Here is a 24,085-nt window from a genome sequence, read left to right as displayed (position 1 = left end):
CCTAGATGTGGCCGAGAGATCTCAGAAAGGAAGGACCTCGAGGTCAAGTTCTGGACGGTGTTCACAGAAAACCAATGTGTAGAGAAGGCAAGGGCTTAGCCAAGTCACCTTGCGGCAGTGTGTTTAAGGTGTCCGACTACAGGTGCACAGGGGGCCCTGCAAGCCTTTGCACTGCAGCTGGGATGGGAGGGGCCTATGCTCCCCTGAAATCTCCCTGCCTACCAAGAAACAACTCCTCTCCCCCTTCCCACAGAGGCCGCCTGTGGGCTGTGGTTGGGCTGATGCTGGAAGGTCCCTGGGGTGGGGGCAGAGAAGAGACCATGTTGGGACCTGCCTGCTTTCTCCTTGTTGCTGCACCCCCATCTCACCCCCAGGGGTAGCGGAACACATTCCTGAGTCAGAATTTTCCCAAGGAGTCTGGATGGGGCCTGGACAAGGGAGAGCACCCTGTCTCCTCACCAACACACACAGACACCTCCCTCTGTTCCTTAGGGTTCTGTGGAGGAAGTGGCTGGTGTAGGACAGGCTTGTCCAGACCCCTGGCTCCAGGAGAAGCTGGCGAGCCTCCCAGTCCCATTGTTCTGGCCACATTTCTGAGCTCTGCTCCCAGTGAGTCCCTTAACTCTGGGCCCAGCCTTTGTCCTCTCCAGGACTCAGACCCCCCCACCTGTGAAACATGAGGGCTTCATGTAGAACTGCCAGTGACTTTGCAGCGTTGCCTTTTATAAGCCACTCACTACCCCCAATGAGGTGGTGCTGTCATCTGCATTTTACAGAGTGGAAACAGGTTTCAGTTTTAGTCACTTGCCCAAAGTCACCCAGCTCATAAATGGTTGGCCTGGTATTTAATCCCAGATCGTCTGACTCAGTCTTTGCCTGAGGTCCTAGCCATCATCAGTCTCGTCAATCTTCAGGTCAGGCAGGGATCATTCTCCCTTTCCTACAGATGGGGAAACTGAGGCCCAGAGAGGTGATAGCGCTTGCCCAAGGGTGCAGAGCTGAGATGGGTCTTGAGCCCAGCAGGGTGCCATGTTGGCCAGCCCTCCTCCCTCTCCCCACTGACACCAAGCACCTCTGCCTGCTACAGGCCCTGGGATTGAGATCAAGGAGGTGAGCTGGGTGTGGCTATCAGCGCAGAGGAAGCAAAACAGCTGCTGTAGGTCAAAGAAGAAGTGAAGTGAGAGTGTGGTGTGCGGGTGTGGGGTGTACAGAGCGAAGGCTGCCTGCAGCATAGAGCTTTCTGAGTTCCCCTTCTTCCTGAAGACGGCAGCGGGACGGCAGGCAGACAGCAGCTGCTACACAGGTCAGCCCCTCTGGGCCTCTCTCTCTATTGCCTACTCTCCCAGCTCTCTGTCCTTCTCTGCAGGTTCCCCAGCAGGCACTGGGCATGTCTCTGCCCAGGCAGGTGCTGGGCTTGGGACATCCCACGAGCAGCAATCTGGGGACCCACCTTCATTCCATTCATCAGTTTCTGGGTTCCTAGTGGCAACTTAAAATCTTGGGGGAATGTAGAGATCTATGTTTTTGAAAAAAGGCAATTTAAATTAAGGGTGGTTAGGGGCTGGGTTCAGATCTTAGCTCCCTCGCATGTGGCCTGGGGCAAGTTACTGGACCTTTGTTTTCTGGACTTCAGTTTTCTCATCTGTGAAATGGGGCTAGTCCAGTAACCTGCACCTCAGGTGACAGGGGTGAGGGCCTGGTACAGAGTTTGTGATGGGCAAACTGGAGCAGGTGCAGTTTCTCTCAGTGACCTGAATTGGATTCTGGGGACAGTGTATCTCAGGTAAACGACTCATGTGCTGGCTTGCTCTCAGACACCCTGTTGGGCTTTCCTACCTGTGAAATGGGCTAATAATAGCACCTGTCAAGGCTTCCTGCAGAGATCACAGGGTCAGTCCTCACCCAGGCCAGGGTGAGGCCAGAGGTGGGGCTCCAGCTTGTTTTTGGCAGGGGCAGTGGTGCCCCATAAAGGAGTGTAGCTGGCTCAGCAGGCCCTTGTACTACTGTTGGGGAGAGGGTGGGCTGAAGGGGTATGCGGGCAGATGTATTCCTGGCCAAGGAATTCAGAACAGGCCCCAATTCCCAGGAGCGGAGGTCATGGAAACGATTGTTTGAGTCTTTCTCCCTGGCGAATAGGTCTCATTGGCCTCGTTTTACAGATGAGGAAACCCGAAGCGCAGAGCAGTCAAGAGTCTTGCCCAGTGTCACAGCCCAGGCACGGAATACTGGAAGTGGTTCTTAAATTTGCATCTTCCAAAGGCTCTGTTCTGTGCTCTGAATGTCTCCTCATCTCTCTATGGGCTTAAGTATGGTCCTACTTGTCCACACAGCAGCTCAGCCACCCAGCCACCTTTGGGAGGCTGGGCGCAGCAGGCAGAGCCCTTGACTGGCATCTAGAGCCCTGGGCTTGAGTCCCAGTTTGACCACCGGGCTGCTGTAGAATGCTAGGCGCACTCCTGTGTGGTATTTAGTTTCCCCACACTCAATTGGAATCATCTTGGAAATCAAGTCAGGGAGTCCTGTTTCCCAAGGGCCCTAAATAAGGGGTTGCAGGGTCATGGGATGATGGAGATAGCCAAGGATATGGAGTCACAATGGGTGGTGACCTCTTGAGGGATGGGGACAGTGATGTTGAAGGCTATAAGTAGAAGTGAAGATGGTGGTTTACCCCTGGGAAAGGGGGAGGGAACCACAGCTTCTATATGGAGTGCCTGGAGAGTGTCACTTCTGCTTTGGCCTGATTTCCTCAGCTGGGTGGTGGGGTGGGAGTTTTCCCTCTGTGTCTGCCTGGGACCCCGCCTTAGGGTCTAGACCCTGGAGGTAAAATCCAAACCACTGTCTGGGCCTGTTTCCCCATTCGTACCATGAGAGGGTGGACAAGATGGCCCAAGGTCTTTTTCTGTACTATGCTGTCCTCAGTGTTCTCACCTGAAACATTTCAAGTGGTTTTAGTCAGTGGCTTCCTTTCAAACCTTTTCCCTCATCTCTTCTCTGAGATTCAGGGAGGGTAAATGAATTGCCCAAGGTAGCACAGCCAAAGAAATAACAGAGTAGTCAAGTGAATAAGAACCCAGCACTCCATGACTCCAAAGTCTGTCTTCTCTTTTGAAATGAATGCATATATTAATAAATAATGTGAAGACAAATGGATGAAAAAAATTGAATCCATATCTCAACACCGTCTCCAGGGCCAATGCAAATGCACTGGAGATTCTGATGTAAAAAATGAAACCTTAAAAGTACTAGAGGAAACTTAGGTGAGAATTCCTTCATAATGCTGGAGTGGAGAAGGCCTTCCTAGCTATGACTCAAAATCCAGAAGCTGAAAGAGAAAATACTGCTAATTTTTATTACATAAAAATTATGTATACTTCCATATGGCAAAAAGGCCATTTGTAATGTCAAAAGGCAAATGACTAACCAGGAAAAATTTACAAGTCAAATAATCGAGGGAGAACTGAGTTTCCCATTAGGTAAAAGTTGATAGGGGCAAGTCTAACCCAGTATAAAAACAGACAGATGATGAACTTGGACATATGGGAAAGGGTAAGTAAAGCGGCACTGTTTGCAAGAGCCGAAGACTGGAACTGACACAAATGGCTCTTAACAAGGGTCTGGTTAAATAACTTATGGTTTATCCCTACAACTACACCATGCAGTTGTCAAAAAAAAAAAAAAAAAAAAAAGCGGAAGCTCTAGATATTAGTATGGAAAGCTCTCCAAGGTGTATTTTTAAGTGAAAAAAACAACAACAAAGTACAGAACAGTATATAGAATATGCTACTTTAAAAAAATAACAAAATGGGGGAACTCATATCTGCTTCCATTTGTATGAAGAAATTCGGGAAGATACACAGCACACTAATAGCAGTGGTTCCCTGGGAGTGGCTAACTGGGAACCGAGTAGTTGGGTGACACAGGGGGAACAGAAGCTTGGCATTGTATACCGTCTGTATTTATTTATTGTTTATATTTGGAAGATAGAAATCTCTAAACTATCTGAAGAGTAAATAAAAATTGAGGAATGCATGGGGTAAGCCTAGAAAATACAGACCAGCAAAACCAATGGGCCCATAATCTCATCCCCAGAAGCGACCACTGCTCATACCTTGATGTGCATTGTCCAGATTTTGTGTCTATAAAAATATGATTTCTTATAAGCTGTGGGTTCCATTGTTTTGCAACATCCCTTTTTTTTTGAAGCAATATGTCATTATTATTTTTTCCATAATGATAAATTGTCATTTGGAACATTAAAAAAATCCCAAGCATTAAAATTTTGTTTTTTGGGCCGGCCCAGTGGCTCAGGTGGTTGGAGCGCCGCCATGCTCCCAACAGGCGAGGTCGCCGGTTCAATTCCCACATGGGCCAGTGAGCTGCGCCCTATACAGCTAAGATTGTGAACAACAGTTCTCCCTGGAGCTGGGCTGCCATGAGCAGCTGGAGGTTGGCGTGGGCTGCCGTTAGCTGCCACGGGCTGAAGAAGGGGGAAAAAAATTTTTTTGTTTTTCTGTTGTGAAGGTAATACTCATCCATGTTTGTTGTAGAAAATTCAAACAATACAGAAAACGTGAAAAAGAAAGTAAAAAAACCTCTCTCCCAAAATAGCATTATTAGCATTTTGGTGACCATTCTTCTAGATATCCTCATAGGCTGAAACATGCATGTAAACATAATTTTCCAGAAATGTGATTATATTCTGTGTGTTATTTTCAGCCTGTTCTTTCCACTCAATGATATGCTGTTCTCCTCTTTTATATGGATAACTACATCATAATTTTTAAGAGTGAAATGGGAATCCATTGTATTGTATGTTTTTAACATTTACTTTTTTAAAAATGATAAATTCACAGGAGGCTGCAAAAAATAGTATAGAAAGGTTTTGTGTACACTTTACCCAGTTTTCTCCAATGGTGATATCTTGCATATCTATAGTACAATATCAAAACTAGGAGACTGACTTTGGTACAATTTACAGACTTTATTCAGATTTCATCAGTTTTATATGCACGTGTGTGTGTGTGTGTGTGTGTGTGTGTTTAGTTCTGTGCAATTTTATGACATGTGTAATTCTTGTAACCAGACCCATGATCAAGGTACAGAACTGTCCCATCACTACACGACTCCCTCCCTTCTACAGACACACAGCTGTCCTCGCTAACCCTTGGTGACCATTAGTCTGTTCTCCATCTCTATAATTTTGTTATTTCAAGAATGTTATCTAAATTGAATCAGACAGTATGCAACATTTTGAGACTGGTGTTTTTAGTTTTGTTTGTTTGTTTGTTTGTTTGTTTGTTTTAGTCAGCATAATTCTCTGGAGACCCATCCAAGTTGTATGTATCAATAGTTTTTTTCCAACTGCTGACTTGTATTTCATGGCATGGATGTACCCCAGTTTGTTTAATTTACTCATTGAACAGACATTGGGATCATTTCCAGTTTGGGGCTACAGTGATCAAAGCTGATATGATGTTCATATATAGGTTTTTGTGTGAACATGAGTTTTTACTTCTCTAGGATAAATGCCCCAAAGTGCTACGGCTGGGTCATATGGTAGGTGCATATTTAGTTTTATAAGAAACTGCCAAACTGTTTTCCACAGTGGCATTGAACTGTAATTTATTTAACTATTCCTCTAATGATGGATATTTACATAGTTTTCCTTTTTTGTTTATGATTAACAATGGTATTATAAATACCTTTCTACGTATATATTCCTGGCTTGCCTTATTATTTCCATAGGATAAATTCGTAAAAATGAGTTTTCTGGGTCAGAGGATTTTCAGAATGAAAAGTTTGTACGAATCATCAACCAGTTCTCTTGGAAAAGTTATACTCTTGACACACCCACAAGGAGTGGAATGTGCCTGTCTTTCACTGGGTGTTATCGTATTTCAGATCTTTGCAAATCCAATGGTAGTAAAATTAAAGCCCATGATCTTAACTATACTTCCCTCTGCCACCACCATTGAGTTCTCCCACCTTGAAGCTCTGTGAGTTTGTGACTTTGTCCCTCACAAAAGGAGGAAGATTAGTTCTCCTGTCCCCCTCTCCCCTTTCCTTTTCTTCTCCATCTTCTCAGTCTATTTTTGTTTTGATTTTTTGAAGTCCTGTTTATAGAGGTATACTTTACATACAATAAAACTCACCCTTTTGGAGAGTAATTTAATGAGATTTGACAAATGTATACAGTCATGTATACACACTTATCACAGTCAAGATGTAGAATGTTTCTATTACCCTGAAAAGTTGCCTTGTGTTCTTTTGTAGTCAGTACCTTTTTCCCACCCCTTGGCAACTACTAGTAATCTGTTTTCTAACACTATGGTTTTGATTTTCTGGACGATCACAGAAGTGGAATCATATGGTCCTTTGTATCTGGGTTCTTTCACTTAGCAGAATGATTTTGAGATTCATTTGTGTGTTGCCTGTATCAGCAGCTTATTCTTTTTTCCTCTGGCTGCTTTCAAGATTTCCTCTTAGTCTTTGCTTTTGTAGCACTTTGACTATGGTGTGTCTAGATGTGTTTTTCTTTGTATTTAACCTACTGAGTGTTGCTGAGTTTCTTGGATCTGTGGTTTGTTGTTTTTCATTAATGTTGGAAAATTTTTGGCCATTATTTCTTCAAATATTTCTTTGTTCTTTTTCTTCTATCTGAGACTCTAATTGCAGGTATATTAGACCATTCGCTCTTGTCCCTCAGTTCTTGGGTATTCATTTTTAAAAATTTTTCAGTCTTTTTACTCTTTGTGTTTCAATTTAGATAATTTATATTGTTCTATATTCAAGTTCACTGATTACTTTGCTATGTCTGGGTTGCTGATTAATCCATTGAAGAAATTCTTTATCACTGATATTGAGTTTTTCATTTCTACTTGACTCTTCTAAGTTTCTATTGCTCTCCTGAAATTTCCCATCTGTTCTTGGAAGTCCACCTTTTCCACTACATCCTTACCATATTCATCATAGTTATTAAAGTCCCTATCTGATAGTTCCAACATTTTGGCCATCTATGGGTCTGGTTCTATTGCCTCTTTTATCTCTTCACAATGAGTCTTGGTTTTTTTATCTTGATTTTGAGTGTGTGTGTGTGTGTGTGTGTGTGTGTGTGTGTGTGTGTGTGAAAGAGAGAGAGAGAGAGAATCTTTGATTAAATAGTGGGCACTGTATATAAAAGAACAGTAGTGAGTGAGGTAAATGATATTTATACTTAGAAATGGCCATATTTCTTATGTTATGGCTTTATAGGCCATCAAATCAATCTAGTCTTTGTTGATTTGAGTTTAGGTTTTGTTGTTGCCATAGTTAACCTTCTCTGCACCGCAGGCTTCACATTTCTCCAGTGGTGGACTGCTACTACTTTGTGTTTACTGTTAGGCCTTGAGTCCCACAGGGATTTTCTCAGTATTGTTGTCCACTCTTAGCTTTGCATGCATGCAACACAGAGGGAATCTCACTTTGTGTTCTAGCCCTTCTTCCAGTAGTAGACTGCTGTTACTGATTGTTTGGTGCAAGTTTTGTGAATTCTTTGTTCTCTTTTTGTAGCCTCAGTCTTAGAAAGTCTTGTACCTGAGCTCCAGGAGTGGAGCTTTTTTAGCTTTTTTGATTCTTCTCCAGTGACAATCTCTGCCTCTCATTCAGAGCAGGTGCTAGAGCGCAGGCAGACTTCCTGTCCTTTACCCCATGGGAGTCAAACTCTGTCTTGTATTGATGTGTGTGTGTGGGGGTGTCTTGGGTGTGAGTGAGGTTCCTGTCTTTTCTGCAGAAGCCCTCTGTTTTATATCCGTGCAAAATCCTGGGTTTCCCGCTCCGTGCCAGTGGCAGATGGCTTTTGCTTAGTGTCAGTGTAGGGTTTGGGGGTAGGTGGGGTTTTCATCTTCTGTATACTATGGGTTTTTCCATCAGAGGTGGCAGCCCTTGCGTGGTAGCAGGTCAGGGGCCTGTGGGATGAGGGTGTCATATCAGAGGAAGGCCAGGGTGCAGATGTCTGTCTCTAGCTTCAGCCAATCACCATTTTGTACTCATGCGTGGCCCAGAGCTCAGATGGCTTCTCCTGGTCCTGGTACTCCTGCTCCACTCTGAGACTTTGGCAGGTCCCGCCTGTGTGTGTCACCTTGGGGGCTCTCTCAGACCTCTGCCCTACCCCAGTCATTCTCATGAACACCCAGTAGAAAACTGTGGGAAGAAACATACTCTCGTTGTTTCCGGGGCTCCCAGGGGTTCTAAATTGTCACTCTAGTTCACACACAGCCTTTAAGAATTCATTAAGATATCAGTTTTCTTTTCTCCTGCTTTTGTGGCAATTACCTCTTCCTCCTGTGTTCTGTAAAAAGGGAAACGGTTTGTCCTTGAAGGGCTTAATGGCTGTTGGAAATCAGTTTACTTGGTTACCTTGTGACTTCAGCTCTCTAAAGGGCTTGAAAATTAATTTTGCACCTTATTTGGCTTTTTCCATTGTCAAGATGGGAATGATGTTCTCTTGTGGCTCTCTACATTGTAAATGAAAATCGAAATCATTTTAATATGGTCTTTACACGATTAAAAAAATAAATCTCCTATTTAATGTTTTCGTTATGACCATATACATTTTATCCCCTATTAAGTCAATTTGTGTAGCAAGATTCCATTTTCTTTCCTGTACAACTTGGTTTTTCTGAAATTACTTGCTTGTTTATATTTTTCATTTGCAAGCTTTTTATAGGGCATTTCTCACAAGAATTTTTTCAGATGTTCAAGCTTGCCAGATAGTCTGTGTATGCTCTTCCGTTTACTCTTCGAGCTCTCCATCCTGGAGACTCAAAACCAACCCCCCGTTTTCAGCCTCACTCTCCTTCTTGCCTTTAGGGGTTCCTGCATGTTCTCAATTGCCTTCAAGGGTGTGAGGCTTGAACTAGCTGACTTCTCCCTGTTCCCTTTTCCCCAACTCCTCCATATCTCTTCCCACGGCAGCACTTTGGTTCAACTTTTTAGGTCTGCTAAATCTATCACAAGGTGGCAACCTGCTTTGTAGCTCCAAAGTTTTGCTGTCATCACTCATCTGCTGTTGTCTTCTTTCCCACTGTTCTGTCTTTGTGGTTTGGTGTCTATTTTTATTCACTCACTCTCATTTTCTTGGAGTTTCAGTGAGTAGATATAAATTTACTGTCATTAAGCAGAAGGTTATTAGTTTATTTTAAAACCAAGGAAAATGAGGGCAGAGAGGGCCAGATCCTTGCCCGAAGTCAGATGGTGGGTTAATGAAGGGTTGCACAAGGTCACATGTAGCTTGCTTCCAAGCAACGTCCCCCTAGGTGAAGTCAGGGCCCTGGGGAAGCCCCCCAGAGAGACCACATTTTGGGAGAGTGGCAAAGTTGCTAATGGCAGGTGTTACTAAATGGTCAAGGATTCTGGAGTCACAGAGACCTGGCTTCAGGCAGCCTCAAGCAAAGCAAGACCTCTTGTTCTCTGAGCCTCAGTTTCCTCGTCTGTGAAATGTAGGAGTAACGAGGAACAACTAATGTGCTGTATGTGTCCTACCATGGGAACATGCCAGATGCCTAGAAGTTAGAAGTCACTCTTTGACCAGGATGATAACAGCACGCGCGTTTTCTAGGGCGGGACCTGATCCTTGGAGGAGACTTTGCATAGGACATGGATTACTGTGCAGCCCTTTTTCTCTGTCTGTGTCTTGTGACTGCTCAGAGTGGGACAGCAGGTAAGAGGGCCCTGCTGAGCTGCAGGGGCAATCCTAGCTCAGGCCCCCAGTTGTGATATGAAAGGAGGAGGCCTCAAACCACGGGAGATTGAAAGGGGGCATTTAGGCCTCCTGGGGAAGCAGCACAGTGAATTAGTAGGCCCAGGCTGGAGTGGATGGCCCAGAGGCCATGGGGCGAGGGGGTAGCTGCAGACAGAGTCTGAGGTGGGGGTCTGACTCACTCCCCACAGAGGCATCCCAAGAATCCCTGCGCTGGATGGAGAGAATGGAGAGGCTGGGCAAGAGACGGACCTCGATTTCCTTTGCTGAGTGAGTTACATGTCCCTCCTGGCCTGACTAGTGTCAGCTGTGCCTCCCACCCCCAGCTTGCAACATTGAATCAATGGTCCAGGGTTGGTCTAGTGTAGACCATTAATTCATTTATTCAACATGCATTTATTGAGTACCTACTGTGTGCCTGACACTGACCTCTGGAGATGCAGGATAGACATGTCTCTCTACCCTCATCGAGTTTACTGTCTGGTTGGGAAACCTTAACCATGGAATCCATGAAACCAGCTGCAGAATCATGAATCTCTGTGCAGTTTTTTTTTGGAAGGGGCTCCAAAACTCAGGCTGGCCTCTCCAGGATTTGTGACCCAAAGGCCCAGCAGCTCTGAATGAGAGGCGAATGCTGATGATTGGCTAGGGAAACCAGGCACTATGGGAGCACTTCACTCAGTCAGCAGGGAACAGCCAAGGAAGGCTTCCTGGAGGAGGTGTCAACAAACTGGGACCTGAACAAGAGTTAATCAGAAGAATGGGATGAGTGGGATGGGGATATAAGAGTGTGCCAGGGACACTGTGTGTGTGAAGGTACAGAGGTGGGAGGGACAGGGATAAGGCGTGGGGGAGAGCCTGCCTTCCCAGGCTGTCTGGAGCCCTTCTGGCCCCACCCCCACTCTGGGCTGTGGTCATTTCTCTTGCCCTCAGGTTCATCCATGGTCTGGAGAATAGGCTGCTGAATGCCAGCTTCCAGGGCTCCAACCTCACCTTGCAGACATCCACCATTCAGACGCTGGTCTTCAAACTGGGCTGTGACTTTGCCGGCCTCTCGCTGAACAGTGCGGCCCTGAAGCCTGTTCCCCAGGTCAGAGGCGATCAAGGGATGGGGACTGGCCAGTGCCTCCACCCCAGAAATCCTCTAGGGGTTTAAGGTCTGAACTTTCCCCAGGCTCCACTACCCTCCCTGCCCTACACCCCCTTTCCAAATCCAGGTATTACCGTACAAGTGAGTTTCCTTTTCCGTAAAATGGGGCTGATGTTCCTCATGTGAATGAGAGAAATGAGGGTGCTTTGTGGCCCCTCAAGGTCAGCATTCTCTTCGTGTTTTTGCAGGCCCATGGAGGGGCGGGGGTGGCGGCAGTGGGAGAGGCCAGGGAATCTGGGCTCCTTTGAAGAGCCTGGTGTGATTCCTGCTGAATGCCTGGGTGCTGGGGGCTGACACTCCATACCCCTGGGGTTGAGTTGGGTGGCGTAAGTAACCCAAATTCAAAGCTGGAGCAGCTAGCGAGAAGGCCTGGATCTCGAGACGTGTGGGAGGAGGTGCAACCAGGGAGTAGGGTTCTGTAGGTGGAGGCCCCGAGGAAGGGAAGGAAACGCCAGGGTAAGCTGGGAGGGCTTCACGGGGAGTGGGGGCCAGAGAAGGTGTTGGGGCCGGTCTGGAGGCCTCGGACGCCAGGCTCAGCCTGTCTTTGGCCCTGTGCAGGCCCCGGTCCGGCATGCCATGCAGTTCCCCGCTGAGCTGACCCGGGAGACCTGTAGGACCCGTCGCTCCAGGGATCTGCGTCTCATCTGTATCTACTTCTTCACTGCCCGCTATTTCCAGGTCAGAGCTATGGTGAGCCCATGAGGGCAGGCGCTGGCCCCTTCCTGGGGGCGATGCAGGCATCCATGCCATTGCCTGGACTCTGGGTGGGGACCAGTATCAGTGGACTAGCCCATTGTGCAACCTGAGCCAGGCAGTGCCCCTCTCTGGGCTTCAGTTTTAGCAGAATGGTGGGTGTACAATTCCAATGTGCACGTGTGACTTAGGGAAACATACCATGTATGTGCATGACCCTATGGATGAGACAGACAAAGAAAGTCACAGGATCCCTGTCCTCAGAGAGCTCTCTACCTTGACAACTAGACTAGGACCTTAGAGCCTTAATTTTATCTCAGGGTTGATTATGACCATAGAGATGCCAAGTGATGTATGAGTCAGGGTGGAGTCGGGGTTGTTCCCAGTGAGCAGCCCAGGAGGTTCTTCTGGAGAAAATGCCTTTTAACCTTGGCCTTGAAAGTACAAGGCTGGAATCCATTAAACACATGGGAGGTGGATGGGGGATGGGGTGCGTGGGGATGGTGGTGGTGGTGGTGAGAAAATAGCTTTCCAGGTTGGCCCACATCATACACATGAAGTCAGGCTGCTTGTTCTCATCCAGGGAGCAGGGGCTGGAGAAGGGGGCTCTGGGGACCTGGTCCAGGGTTTCCTTGTGTCCTCTCCCGTCAGCTCTTCTTCTGTTGCCCTTCCAGAATGACATCAATGCATCTCTGCTCAATAACTACGTCCTGGGGGCCCAGCTGGGCCATGGACACGTGAACAACCTCACAGAAATGATCAACATCAGTTTCTGGCACAACCAAAGCCTGGTACTGTGGGGGCGCCTCCATTTCCACCCCAGCTCCTCCCCCTCGTGGCTGTCCTGTTGGACATTATTGGTGTGACCAAACCCAAACCTGTGGAACTATCTTGGAAACAGACTATTTTAAATCCATCACATTTTGAAAATTCCTGCCAAAGAAATAAGAAAGAGGAACATTTACTCCCTGCATTAGTCAGGATTCTTTAAGTTGCAAATGATAGAAAACCAGCTCCAGCCACCTTAAGCATGAAAGGGTGTTTATTGGCTCACGTATATGAAATGTTCAGGGCTCTTTCAGCTTCAGGCACGGCTGGATCCAGGGGCTGATATGACACCGTAATCGCTCAGTCTCTCTCTGTCTCTCAGCAATGGTTTCCTGCCTTGGCTCTCACTCTGTGGCAAGATGGCAGCTGAAGAACTAGACTGCTCTCCCCTCTTCTCAGCAGGCTCTTTTTTGTCATTGCAAACCAACGTCCCAGAATGTAGTCCCTAAGCGTCCAGCTAGGTGACGTGTCCATCCCTGAACCATCACTGTGCCCAGGGGGATGGAGTGTGTGGATTGGGCCGGCCTGGGACGTATGGCCCAGGGACCAGGCTGGATTCACCTGACCTGCCATTGCGGGTGGGGGGGTGGGTCCTCAAGGGAAGTGCAGATGCTGATACCCAAAGAAGGGAAAAGGGCTGTGGGGTGGGCACAAGCCCTTGCCTCTGCTCTTCTGTCTGGCATTCCTAAAAAGTCTAGAGTCTCTATGTTTTGGCCCTATCTTCCCATCACCCTCTCCTCTACACTCTCAATTTCACCATCATCCTTCACTTCCATTCCTCTGGGCCTTTGCCCTGCAGTTACCTTCACCTGGAATGTTTTTGCTCCACTTCTGTTGAAATCCAACATGTCCTCTAAGGTCTCAGAGTCCCAATTGTCCCTTCCCTCCTCAGGACTTCCCTGCCCCTTCCTTTGTGATTTTCCATGGCACTGCCTCAAATGAGACTCAGAGAAGCTTTGTGACTTGCCCAAGTCGCTCTCAGGGTCCGTGTGCAGGTGGGGCTAGAATTTGGGTCAGCCTGATGGCAAAGCCCAGCCAGTGCCTGGTGAAATGTTGACGAGGGTGCAGTGGAGTCCCCTTTGGCCCCCACAGTTTCCAGACCCCGATCCATGACCCTCCCCTGCACCTCTTGGATGCACCCAACTCCAGCATCTCTCCTCAGGAAGGCTACTCAGTGACCTGTGTCTTCTGGAAGGAGGGAGCCAGCAAGCACCACTGGGGTGCCTGGAGCCCTGAGGGCTGTCGTACAGAGCATCCCTCACCTTCACAGGTGCTGTGCCGCTGTAATCACCTGAGCTACTTTGCTGTTCTCATGGTATGTGCGCACCCAGTCTGGGTGAGGGGGATCAGAGCTGCGGGAGGCCCCCTGCTCAGGACAGAGGAGGAAGGCAAAGGCTGGTGCAGGGACAGAAAATCCAACTCAGTTGGGTTTAGGGGGGAAGAAAAGAAATGTATGGGCTTATATTCCTGAAAAGGCTGGGTTAGACTTCAGGCAGAGCCCGAAGTATCAGATAAAAAAAGGACTTTGTCTCTGTCTCTCAATTGTGTTGGCTTTCTGCTGGCTAAGCCCACAGACAGGATCTCCCCATGACATCATAAGATGGCTGCCAGCACTTCCGGGCTCACCTCCTACTAGCATTTGGGCCAGTAGAATGAGAGCGTCTCTTCCCCAGTTTTGCCAGCCCAAGTCTTGCGATTGAGTCCCTCCCACCAGCCTTAATCAAGCTCGGTGGGCATGAGGAGGGAGGGCTCTGACTGGCTACGCCTGGTGCACCTGTCCACACACAGTGGGAGAAGTGTTGATTCCACTCACGTGCATAGAGAGGGAGGGAGGGGAGATGGGAGTTGGGAGCAAAGAAGCCATTGTGTCTGCCATGGCTTTTATCAAGCCAAGACTATGGTGAGTATTGTGTGGGTGGGGGAGGTGGGGGGGTGGGGAGGTGGGGGGGTGGGGCTTGGAGCTGGGGTCTTGGCACATCTCTCCAATCGAGCCTGGGTGGGAGGCATTTCCATGCTTCCAGCCTCTAGCCACCCTTCCTCCCACAGCAAATCTCCCCAGCCCCGATGCCTGCAGAGTTGCTGGCGCCTCTCACGTACATCTCCATCGTGGGCTGCAGCGTCTCTATCATGGCCTCCTTGCTCACTATCCTGCTGCACTTCCATGCCAGGTATTCCCCTGCCCTGCTACCGAGCCTGCCCACCCACTGCTGCTCGGCACCCTTCCCTCTTCTCCACTTGGTCTCCCAGAGTGGTGTGGGCTTCTCCGGAGGGTGGAGGCCAGGAGGCAGGAGACAAGCCTCACTGCGTGGCTGCTATTGGGTCCCTGCCCCCCGGGTCCCCGTCATTGTGTGTCTATGAGCCCGGGGGGGTGCTGCCGGTGTGATGTCCCCAGGCCATGGAGGGCCATGCTCCCACCCGCAGGAAGCAGAGTGACTCCACAACACACATCCACATGAACTTGCATACGTCTGTGCTCCTCCTGAATGTCACCTTCCTGCTGAGCCCCGTACTGGCCATGCCCAGCGTGCCCGAGTCAGCATGCACGGCGCTGGCCGCCATCCTGCATTACGCGCTGCTCAGCTGCCTCACCTGGATGGCCATTGAAGGCTTCAACCTCTACCTTCTCCTCGGGCGTGTCTACAACATTTACATCCGCAGATACATGCTCAAGCTCGGTGCAGTGGGCTGGGGTAAGCCTCCTGCCCTGCTAGCTTCCTGAGACTTCCAGCTGAACAGGGTATCTGCCCCTGCCAACCCTTCTCTTTCTCTTCTGCTTTCTCTGCTTGTGCCTGGTATGGCACTGCCAGCCCTCAGCCCCTCCTCATCAGAGAAGAGAGTTCTCTGGGGGCTGGGACAGCCCAGGGACCAGGCTCAGCATGTGCAGGGGGCGGGTAGAAGGAGAGGCAGCAGAGGGGTCTGGAGGACAGACTCTGCTGCCTCTTCCTGTGCCCTAGGACATTACCTTTTTCTTGTTATGAAAAGTCTCTTAATAGCCAACACAGAGAAGAGCTTCATAAGCCTCTGTGGACCCATCACCAGCAGTTGGCCATCGTTACTTTGCTTGGCTGAACAAGCTCAAGACCACTGAGGTCTGACTCTGTGGCAGGCTTTGTGTATTAGCCCATTTAATCCTTGCAACAAGAAGTAGGTTCTACTGTCAGCCCTTGTTTAGTTACGGAAACTGAGGTACAGACAGCTTAAGACCCCTGCCCAAGGAGACCCAGCTGGTCAATGGCAGAGCTGGGATTGGTTGCAGGCAGGCTGGCTCCAGAGCTTGGCCTCCAAGTACTGTCCCTCTTGGCCTCCTGGAGGTGAGGGCTCTGGGCACAGGGTGGGTTTGAGATGGGGTTAATTCCTCTCACTATGAGGGTCAGGTTGGTTTTTTTTGAGAACATATGACTTAGGACTCTTTAAACATATATTTTATTATATAATATGCAATGTGGACGAAAGAACTAAAGTGACAATTCCATGGGACAGGAAGAGCTCCCACCCTAAGAACTAACTTCTCTCAAGTCTTCCTCACTTCTCTCTCTCCCCTCGACTGTGTACGACATCCATCATCCATTCATCCATCAATAGACACTTAAGTTGCTTCCATATCTTGGCTATTGTAAATAATACTGCAGTGAATGTGGAGGTGCATATGTCTTTGCCAGTTAGTGTTCTCTGGGTTTTTCTTGTTTGTTTGTTTTGGATAAATACCCAGAAGTGGAATTGCTGGAGCATATGGTAGTTCTATTTTAAAGTTTTTGAGGAACCTCCCTACTGTTTCCTTAGTGGCTGCACCTATTTATATTCCCACCAACAGTGCACCAGTGTTCCTTTTCCTCCACATCCTGGCTGACACTTGTTATTTCTTGTCTTTTTGATAACAGCCATTCTGACAGGTGTGAGGTGACATATATATGTATTCCTAGTCACAAACAGCAATTTAAAAAAACCCTTGAAAATAACTACCAGCAGGACACTGGATTCATCGACGTGGTAGAGCCACCCCTGCTAGACAGTGGTCTGGCGGTGAAAAGGAATGACCCACAACCACACTCATGAACTTGGATGAAACCCAAAAATGACATTCAAGGACCCTTGTGACTAGTGGCAGGAGCCCGAACAGGGGCACAGGCTCTGGGCTCAGACCACAGGGCTTCAAGTCCCAGCTTTGCCTCTTACTACTGTGCATTCCTAAGCCAGAGCCTCAGTTTCCTCATCTGTAGGTTGGTGGTGATTACATACCTGCTTCAGAGGGTCATCATGAAGATTGAACAGGCTAATCCAGGGAAAGCATGTGACATGGTGTCGGACTGGGGAAAAGGAGACACCTGTCTTGAAGGCGTCTTGGGGCGGCAAAGGGCTGGAAAGGAGGCATGCAGGGGCTGCAGACAGGGGGCAGAGGTGGCAGGTCGCGTGTATTGTGGCGGTCTGGCTGGTGAGCCAGGGCTAGGACTTCAGCACGTGTGCAGTCAGGAGAGAAACAACAGGTCTGAGACAGGAGACCGAACAGGGTTCAGGAGGCAGTCCAGGGGCCCACGAGCGCGTGGCTTCCCCTGGCCTTGGGAGCCACACCAACCCTGGCACTTTGCCCCTCCCCTGCAGATGCTGGTTGCGGAGCCCCGAGGCACACAGCGTCCTGGTCATGGGCTATGGTGGCCTCACATCCCTTTTCAACCTGGTGGTGCTGGCCTGGGTGCTGCGGACACTGCACAGGCTGAAGGTGCGGGAGAAGGCGCTGGGCACTCGGGCCTGTCGGGACACCATCACCGTGCTGGGCCTCACCGTGCTGCTGGGCACCACCTGGACCTTGGCCTTCTTCTCCTTTGGTGTCTTTCTGCTGCCCCAGCTCTTCCTCTTCACCATCTTCAACTCGTTCTATGGTGGGTCCTGTGGTTGCCCTGGAGGAAGCCCCCGGGGCTGTGCACAGCTGGTAGATGTCTACTATTGAAGGGCTTCCTGTCCAGGGGGTGACTTGGGGCTTGAAATCCAGACCTCTGGCAAGCTGATTCGGGCCACATCCTCCCAGAGGAAGGGGTGCCGCCGTGTGGTATGCAAAGGCACCCTGCGGGCTAGCGGTGGCCAGGTCCTCTGCTCCTTCTCTCTGCCCCTCTGGCCTCTAACAGGAAGGGATGCTGAAAATTACTCCTAGGCCTCAGCGAGGCCCAACTCACCCCATCTAAAGAGGTGTCTGGATTGTGGGGAAGGCCCTCCGCTGCTCCTGGGATGCTACCACTGACCAACCTTTTGCTTGCAGGGTTCTTCCTCTTCCTGTGGTTCTGTTCCCAGAGATGCCACTCAGAGGCAGAGATGGAGACAAAGATGGAGGCATGCAGCTTCTCCCAGACAATGCAGTAGTCTGGACCTCCTGGCCCGGAACCCCCAGCCTCTTTGGCTGCCTGCAGACGAGGCACTGGCTTCCACCAGAGAAGGTGTCAGGCCAGCTGCTGGACACCAGAGGCCACTGTGCCTTCCAAGGAGGCTTTCCACCTCCATGGCTTCTCTGGGCCCAGAGAAGAGGATTTTGCTCAGCCTCCCCTGGCATTCTGCTCTGGGCAGGTCCAACCCCACGAGGGGGGTGGAAACTTCACTCCGGTATCTGGGCCTACCTGGCCAGCAAGGCCTATGGGCAGAGCACTGGTCTGGGAGTCAGGAGACCACGTTTCAAAGTTTGGCTGAGTCCTACTGTATGACCTTGGCCTGTCATTTCTCAGGGACACTCACATTTTTGACATTCCAGATGGCTCTGGTCCTACCTAGCCCAAGCTTTGTGAGGCTTGAATAGAACCAGGGAGGGAGAGAGTCAGAGTGGGCCCCATTGACTGCACCTGCCTGCTGGGGGTGGGGGTGGGCGACACAGCCTGCCTGCTGGGCCCTGCCCCCTTGCTTCTGGTCACATCCTGGCCACTGGCCAGTGCTTAGAGACCCAGCCAGTGTTTAAGAACGTACCAGCCTATGCCCAAGACCTCTTTTCTTTTCACAACCTCTCACCACAATATTATGATGACTCCAACGCCAAGGCCACCTTTCACAAAGATTGGGAGGTCTGTTCCTCCCAGAGGCTCCTCCTTCCTCCAGTGCTCTCAAAACTCTCTTGGCCATTTAGACCAGTGACTGGGGCCTTCCAGGGGTAGGGGGGAGCACCTCTTTCCCCTCCATCTGAGCCAGCTGAGCCTCAGTGTCCCGGCTATTTGATATTTCCTTGGATTGAGTTTTCCTTGGTAGGCGTGAGGGTGTGGATTCTAAACCCAAGAGCAGGCCACCGTTACAGAGAATCATCATTGCCTTTGCTTGACCTGTCAGACCAAGACGGAGACTAGTGAAGCCAGAGCCTTTCCCGGGATACACACCAGGGGGCGCTGTTGGTCTGTGCTCAGAGGCTTTTGGCTCCAAAACTGTCTGGAAATGCTGTGGTCACTCCTCTGTGGATATGATACAACAGATGGAGAGGCCCTGCCTCCAGGACTCCGCCTGCTGAGTGACCGGTAGGAGGAATGCCAACACTGTTTTTACGGTCATTTCTCTTTTCCCAACACAGCTTCTGGCTCTTGGGGTCTTGCACTCGGGCCATACCTGGCACTAGAGCAATGGGCTGGGATTGGCTCTCAGGGCCCTGCTCCAGGCCGTGAGACAGATTTTAATGACTTTGAACGGTACATGGAGGGAATTGGGACTGGATCCCTTGTGTTATGCCCTCTGTTCACTTCTTAATGCAAATAGCCCTTCACTAGGTGGTGAGTGGTACAGGTTCTGGAACCAGAGTGCCTGGGCTCAAATGCCAGCTCTGCCACTTGCTAACTATGTGACTGTGGACAGGCCACTCAACCTCTCTCTGCCTTAGTTTTCCCATCTGTAAATAGGGGTAATAGTAATACTTATTTTGAAGGGTAAACAAAATAATCCGTATAAAGAGGCTTAGCACAGTAAGTGCTCAATCAGTGGTTATTATTATCATTAGTATTTTTGCTGTTATTATTAACAGTGTCAGCTGAGTCTCAGAGGCCCACCCATCTAAGCCCCAGACCCAGGTCTGCTCAACATCACAAACCCAGCTCCTCCCTGGGTACATCCTGAGGCCACTCAGCGTGGCCACCTCCTCTCCCACTTTTCCCAGAGTGGCCTCTGCTCCAGCCTTGCTGGACTTTGGCCACTTTAGGAGTGTTCCCTACACAGTTCAGCTGCCGTGCTGTTGCCACATGTCCCTCCTCCTCTCAATTCCCCAATCCCCTGATCTATTCTTTTTTTCTTTTTTAAGGAGGGCGCAGCTCACATGTGGGGGTCGAACCGGCAACCTTGGTGTTATTAGCACCACGCTGTAACCAACTGAGCTAACCGACCACCCCCAGCTGTGATCTATTTAAATTCCTGCTAACTCATTGATCACATCTTCTATGAAATCTCTCCAATTTTCCCACAGAGAAAGTGTCTTTCTCACTCCAACTCCAGGCAGAGTGTCCCCTCACCACTAACAAGGTGATGTGAACCCCTAGCCATTCCCCATGGTTTAACCCAGCCTTGACTTGTACCAGGTTCCCCAGGCCTTAGGTGAGCCCTCATGCTAATGAGGGTACTAAGGGATCGTGGAAATCTCTAACCTCTGCTTGGGCAGCTCCGGGGAGTGGTGGCTTAGGATGGGCTGGCAGCCCAGCGAAGCAGAGCCTTACCTGGGACCTCTTTTCTCACTTCCAACCTGGGCCTGGCCTGTTAGACCCTCCCAAGCCAGGGCTACCCAAGGGAGGATGTGGCCACAGTGACACGGAAGGGGTCTGGTGGTTGCAAGAAACAGTTCCAGGTATGTAGAGTTAAGCCCCATTGGGGTCCAGGCTCTGGGCTGGGACAACTTCCCGGAAATACCCCACCTGGATGTGGGGGCTGGGCCTCCTTGCTCTCCCTCACTCCCAGCATGGTCCTGGCCTGGGCCCAGCTCACAGGGGGGCTTCCAGACTAGTGGGAAGATGGAGTGGTGGTATCTGGGAGCCCCTGCTCAGGGCCAGAGACTCCAAAGAGGCACTTGCTGAAGGATGACGAGTAGAAACCAGAGGGAACACACACTAGAAGTTTCTATGATGCTTTGTTGCTGTTATTTCAGAAAGGCAAAATCACCACCAGAGCTCCCAAGGGGTCTGCCTTGTGGTGCTCCCCATCCATGATCCTGGCCCAGAACCAGCCTGCACCCCCTGCAGAGCCTCCTCACGGGCCATCCCCCTCCCCCCCCACACACACACACACTCTCAGTCCAAGCTTCATTCAGAAGCCATAGGGAGTTTTCCATCCTGCAGCCTGAGCAGGCCCTTCTCTGCCAGAACCCTTCCACACCCTCCCCTCCTCATTGTCAAATTCCCTGCAAGAGCTCAAAAGGCCCTGGGGGGTCCGGCCTGTGTCCACTTCTCAGCCCATCTCCCACCATTCCTTCCACATCCTCCTCGATCGGGCCACGTTAAACTACTTTCATTTCCCTGAACAGGTTCCTCCTCACCTGCAGGCCTTGGCACAAGGTGTACTCTTTGTCTGGAACACTGTTCTTCAACTCCTTCATTTGTGGAAAGGTGACAACCCAACTTTAAGATCTCAGCTTTGCACCCTTCACTGTCCTCCCCTCCCCTCCCACCCCCGCCCCTTGTGCCTGGACTAGGAAGCTGTCCCTGACTTCCAAAGTCTAGAATGGAGCCTTCTCTGGGCCCCACCACCCCTGCCCTTCCCCCATGACTGTAGTTATTTCTCTGTATTACGACTGCATCCCTGCCTGTCTCAGCTGCCAGACTGAGAGCATTTGGGGGGCAGGTACTATGCCTCCTTTGTTCATTCATTCATTTATCCATCACATAAGCACTCGTCATATTCCAGGAACTACCCTAGTTGCTGAGGAAGAACAAGTAAATGAACACGTCTTCTTATTCTGGGGTGGGGAGGGTGTCATACAAGCAATTTAACAAATAAATAGCACATGATGGGTGGTGACATGTACTATAAGAAAAATAGAGGAGGGTGAGGGGATAAAGTGGTCAGCAGAGGAGAACTGGAGAGGAACCCAGGGCTGCTGGAGTTGGGGGAGCAGGAGAGTGTCACAGAGTTGGCCTGAACAGGCTGGGCGCCTGGAGGGTGAGCTGGTCCCGAGGCCAGAGTTCTGTAGAGATTTTGCCATGCGGTGGTAGTGACCTCTGGGAGAGCTAGGGGCAGGGAAGATGGAAAGTTGTGCCTGTTCTGAGAAAAACTCTTGAGAGAGCTGAGGGGGCCCTGATTTAGGGTGTCCCTGCTACTGGCAGGAGAGAAGTAAACTCAATGAGGAGGAACGCTTTTCTACGTCAGGCCAGGAAGAGCCTCACAGAGTAAGATGGACTGATGCGCTTACATACAAAACTTACCAAGTCACAAGAATGCGAGTTACCATGAGTTAGAGCCACAAAAAGAAGCAACAGATTCATACTCCCAGGGGATATGACCGCAAGGTACAGGTAACAAAAGAAAAAACAGACAAATTGAACTTCATGAAAATTGAAGTTTTGTGCATCAAAAGACACTGTCCGCAGAGTAAAAAGGCAACCCACAGCATGGGAGAAAATATGCCAATCATATGTCTGAAAAGGAATTAATATCCAGAATATAGACAGAACCCAGAAAACTCAACAACAGAAAAATCAGACAACCCGCTTCAAAAATGGGCAAAGAACTTGAATAGACGTTTTTCCAAAGAAGATATGTGATCGGCCAATAAGCACATGAAAAGATGCTCAACATCGCTGACCTTTAGGGAAATGCAAATCGAAACTACAATAAGATACCATCTCACACCCATTAGGATGGTTACTATAAAAATAAATAAAAATAGAGCAAGTGTTGGCAAAGATGTGCAGGAATGGGGGCCCTTGTACGTTGTTGGTGGGATTGTAAAATGGTGCAGCTACTATGGAAAACAGTATGGAGGTTCCTCAAACAATTAAAAATAGGGCTACCATATGACCCAGCAATTCCACTTCTGGGTATCCAAAACACTAATTCGAAAAGACACATGCACCCTTATGTTCACTGCAGCATTGTTTACAGTAGCCAAGATATGGAAGCAACCTAAGTGTCCATTGGTAGACAAATGGAGATTTTTAAGATGATGAAAATGTCATATAGTTTGAGAGTGGTAATGATTACATAATGTATTTATCAAAACTCATAGTATTGCTCATTTAAAAAGTGACTTTTATTATGTATAAATTCACTTCAACAAAACGGACGTTTAAAAATTGATAGAATAGAGAGAAACTGACAAATCCACCGTCAGCATGGAATAGTTCAAATGCTTCTCTTGGTTATTGATAGCAAAGCTGAAAAAATTGGCCAAGAAGATTTGAACAACATGAGTACAAAGCTTGATCTAATGGACATTAATTGACTTCTGCCTCCTGCAGTCAGATTCTTCTCAAGCACTTATGGACCATTTTCAAAAATTGATCTCATACTAATTTAGAAAGCAAGCTCCAAAAAATTTCAAAGACTAAATATTATACAGCGCGTATACTTTGACCTCAATGCAGTGAAGTTAGACAGTAATAACAGAAACATAACTTGAAAAAAATAATCCCCGTATATTTGGAATTTTCCACAGGGATAGACAGATTGACCAAAGGAAAAGAAAAGCAAAAAAAAAAAAAGAAAAGAACAGAGAGCCCAGAAACAGAGGGATATATGGAACTCTGGTATCTGACAGTGTAAACTTGCAGACACTGGAAGCGGGCAAGAGGGGACTATCGATACGTAGAGCAGGTAAAACTGGTCATGTGTGAGGGGAAATAATTATAATTGACTGTACAGTGTACTCAGGAATCAGTTCTAGGTGGAGTAAGGACTTATATGTCGAAAGCACAACTTTAATACTGTTTTGAAGAAAATATAAGTTAATATCTTTCTGACTTTAGGGTGGGGAAATAATTCTTAAGTAAAACACTCAAAGAAAGTGTTAGCCACAATGAAAAGATTGATACAATTAACAACATTAAAATTTTTTTTCCCCTCAAAAGACACCTTAAAGGAAGTGAAAAGACGAGCCATATCTGGGAGGAGCTGTAGACACATATAACTGACTCAGGGTTGGTGTCAAGAACCCCTATGGAAAGGATAAATAACTCAAGAGAAAAATGGTCAAAAAGCAGGAACTGGCATTTCACAGAAGTTGAAAGAGCTCTGGCCAGAAAACATGAAGAGATGCTTTCCTAGCTCACTGGTGATCAGGGACACGGAAATGAAGGCCACAATGAGACATTATTTTCTACCCATTTGATTGGTACAAAGTACAACATCTGACACCATTAAACGCCGGCGAGGATGTGGATTGACAGAAACTCTCAAAATTGCTGATTGGAGCGTCAGTTGGTTCCAGCACCGTGGAAAACCAGCCTGGCATTTCTTTGTGAAGAAGAACACTGGCACACATATGTCCTAGTCATTCCAATTCCAGGGTTATATCTGAGAGGAAGCCTTGCCGGTGTACCTACAGACATACCCGAGAACATTCAGAGCAGCACTGCTCACAAGCGTAGAAATGCTGGAATTAACATGGATGAATCTAAGACACAGGATGCTGAGTGAAAAAAAAACAAGTCTTCGAGACTACATGTAGTTTGATGCTCTTTATATACATTAAATGAAGAAAAAAAATATCTAAGCAGGTACATCATCCTAAGCTATACAGACAGAGCCAG

The 24,085-nt window shown here is 48.6% G+C and overlaps 1 protein-coding gene across 1 annotated transcript; it reads left to right on the top strand.

Annotated features, from left to right (window-relative positions):
* Positions 1 to 1,190: 1,190 nt before the first annotated feature.
* ADGRG5 (adhesion G protein-coupled receptor G5) lies at positions 1,191 to 24,085 on the top strand. Its single transcript, XM_074316017.1, has 12 exons — positions 1,191 to 1,303; positions 9,596 to 9,697; positions 9,928 to 10,006; positions 10,670 to 10,826; positions 11,445 to 11,564; positions 12,254 to 12,370; positions 13,570 to 13,722; positions 14,454 to 14,575; positions 14,829 to 15,097; positions 15,664 to 15,718; positions 17,004 to 17,281; positions 17,656 to 24,085. The coding sequence occupies exons 2-12, from the start codon at positions 9,634 to 9,636 to the stop codon at positions 17,754 to 17,756; spliced, it is 1,515 nt and encodes a 504-aa protein (XP_074172118.1). The 5' UTR covers positions 1,191 to 1,303; positions 9,596 to 9,633; the 3' UTR covers positions 17,757 to 24,085.

Source organism: Rhinolophus sinicus, linkage group LG11, assembly GCF_036562045.2.
Source record: "Rhinolophus sinicus isolate RSC01 linkage group LG11, ASM3656204v1, whole genome shotgun sequence".
In the NCBI taxonomy this organism is placed as follows: Eukaryota; Metazoa; Chordata; class Mammalia; order Chiroptera; family Rhinolophidae; genus Rhinolophus; species Rhinolophus sinicus.
This window is presented reverse-complemented; position numbering and strand designations above follow the sequence as displayed.

Excerpts from the sequence above, each read along its gene's own strand:
- ADGRG5 (XM_074316017.1), top strand. The coding sequence starts at position 9,634 with ATGGATTACTGTGCAGCCCTTTTTCTCTGTCTGTGTCTTGTGACTGCT. Across the intron at positions 12,371-13,569 it reads TCTGGCACAACCAAAGCCTG|GAAGGCTACTCAGTGACCTG; the intron begins GTACTGTGGGGG and ends ATCTCTCCTCAG. Across the intron at positions 15,719-17,003 it reads TCCCTCTTGGCCTCCTGGAG|ATGCTGGTTGCGGAGCCCCG; the intron begins GTGAGGGCTCTG and ends CCTCCCCTGCAG.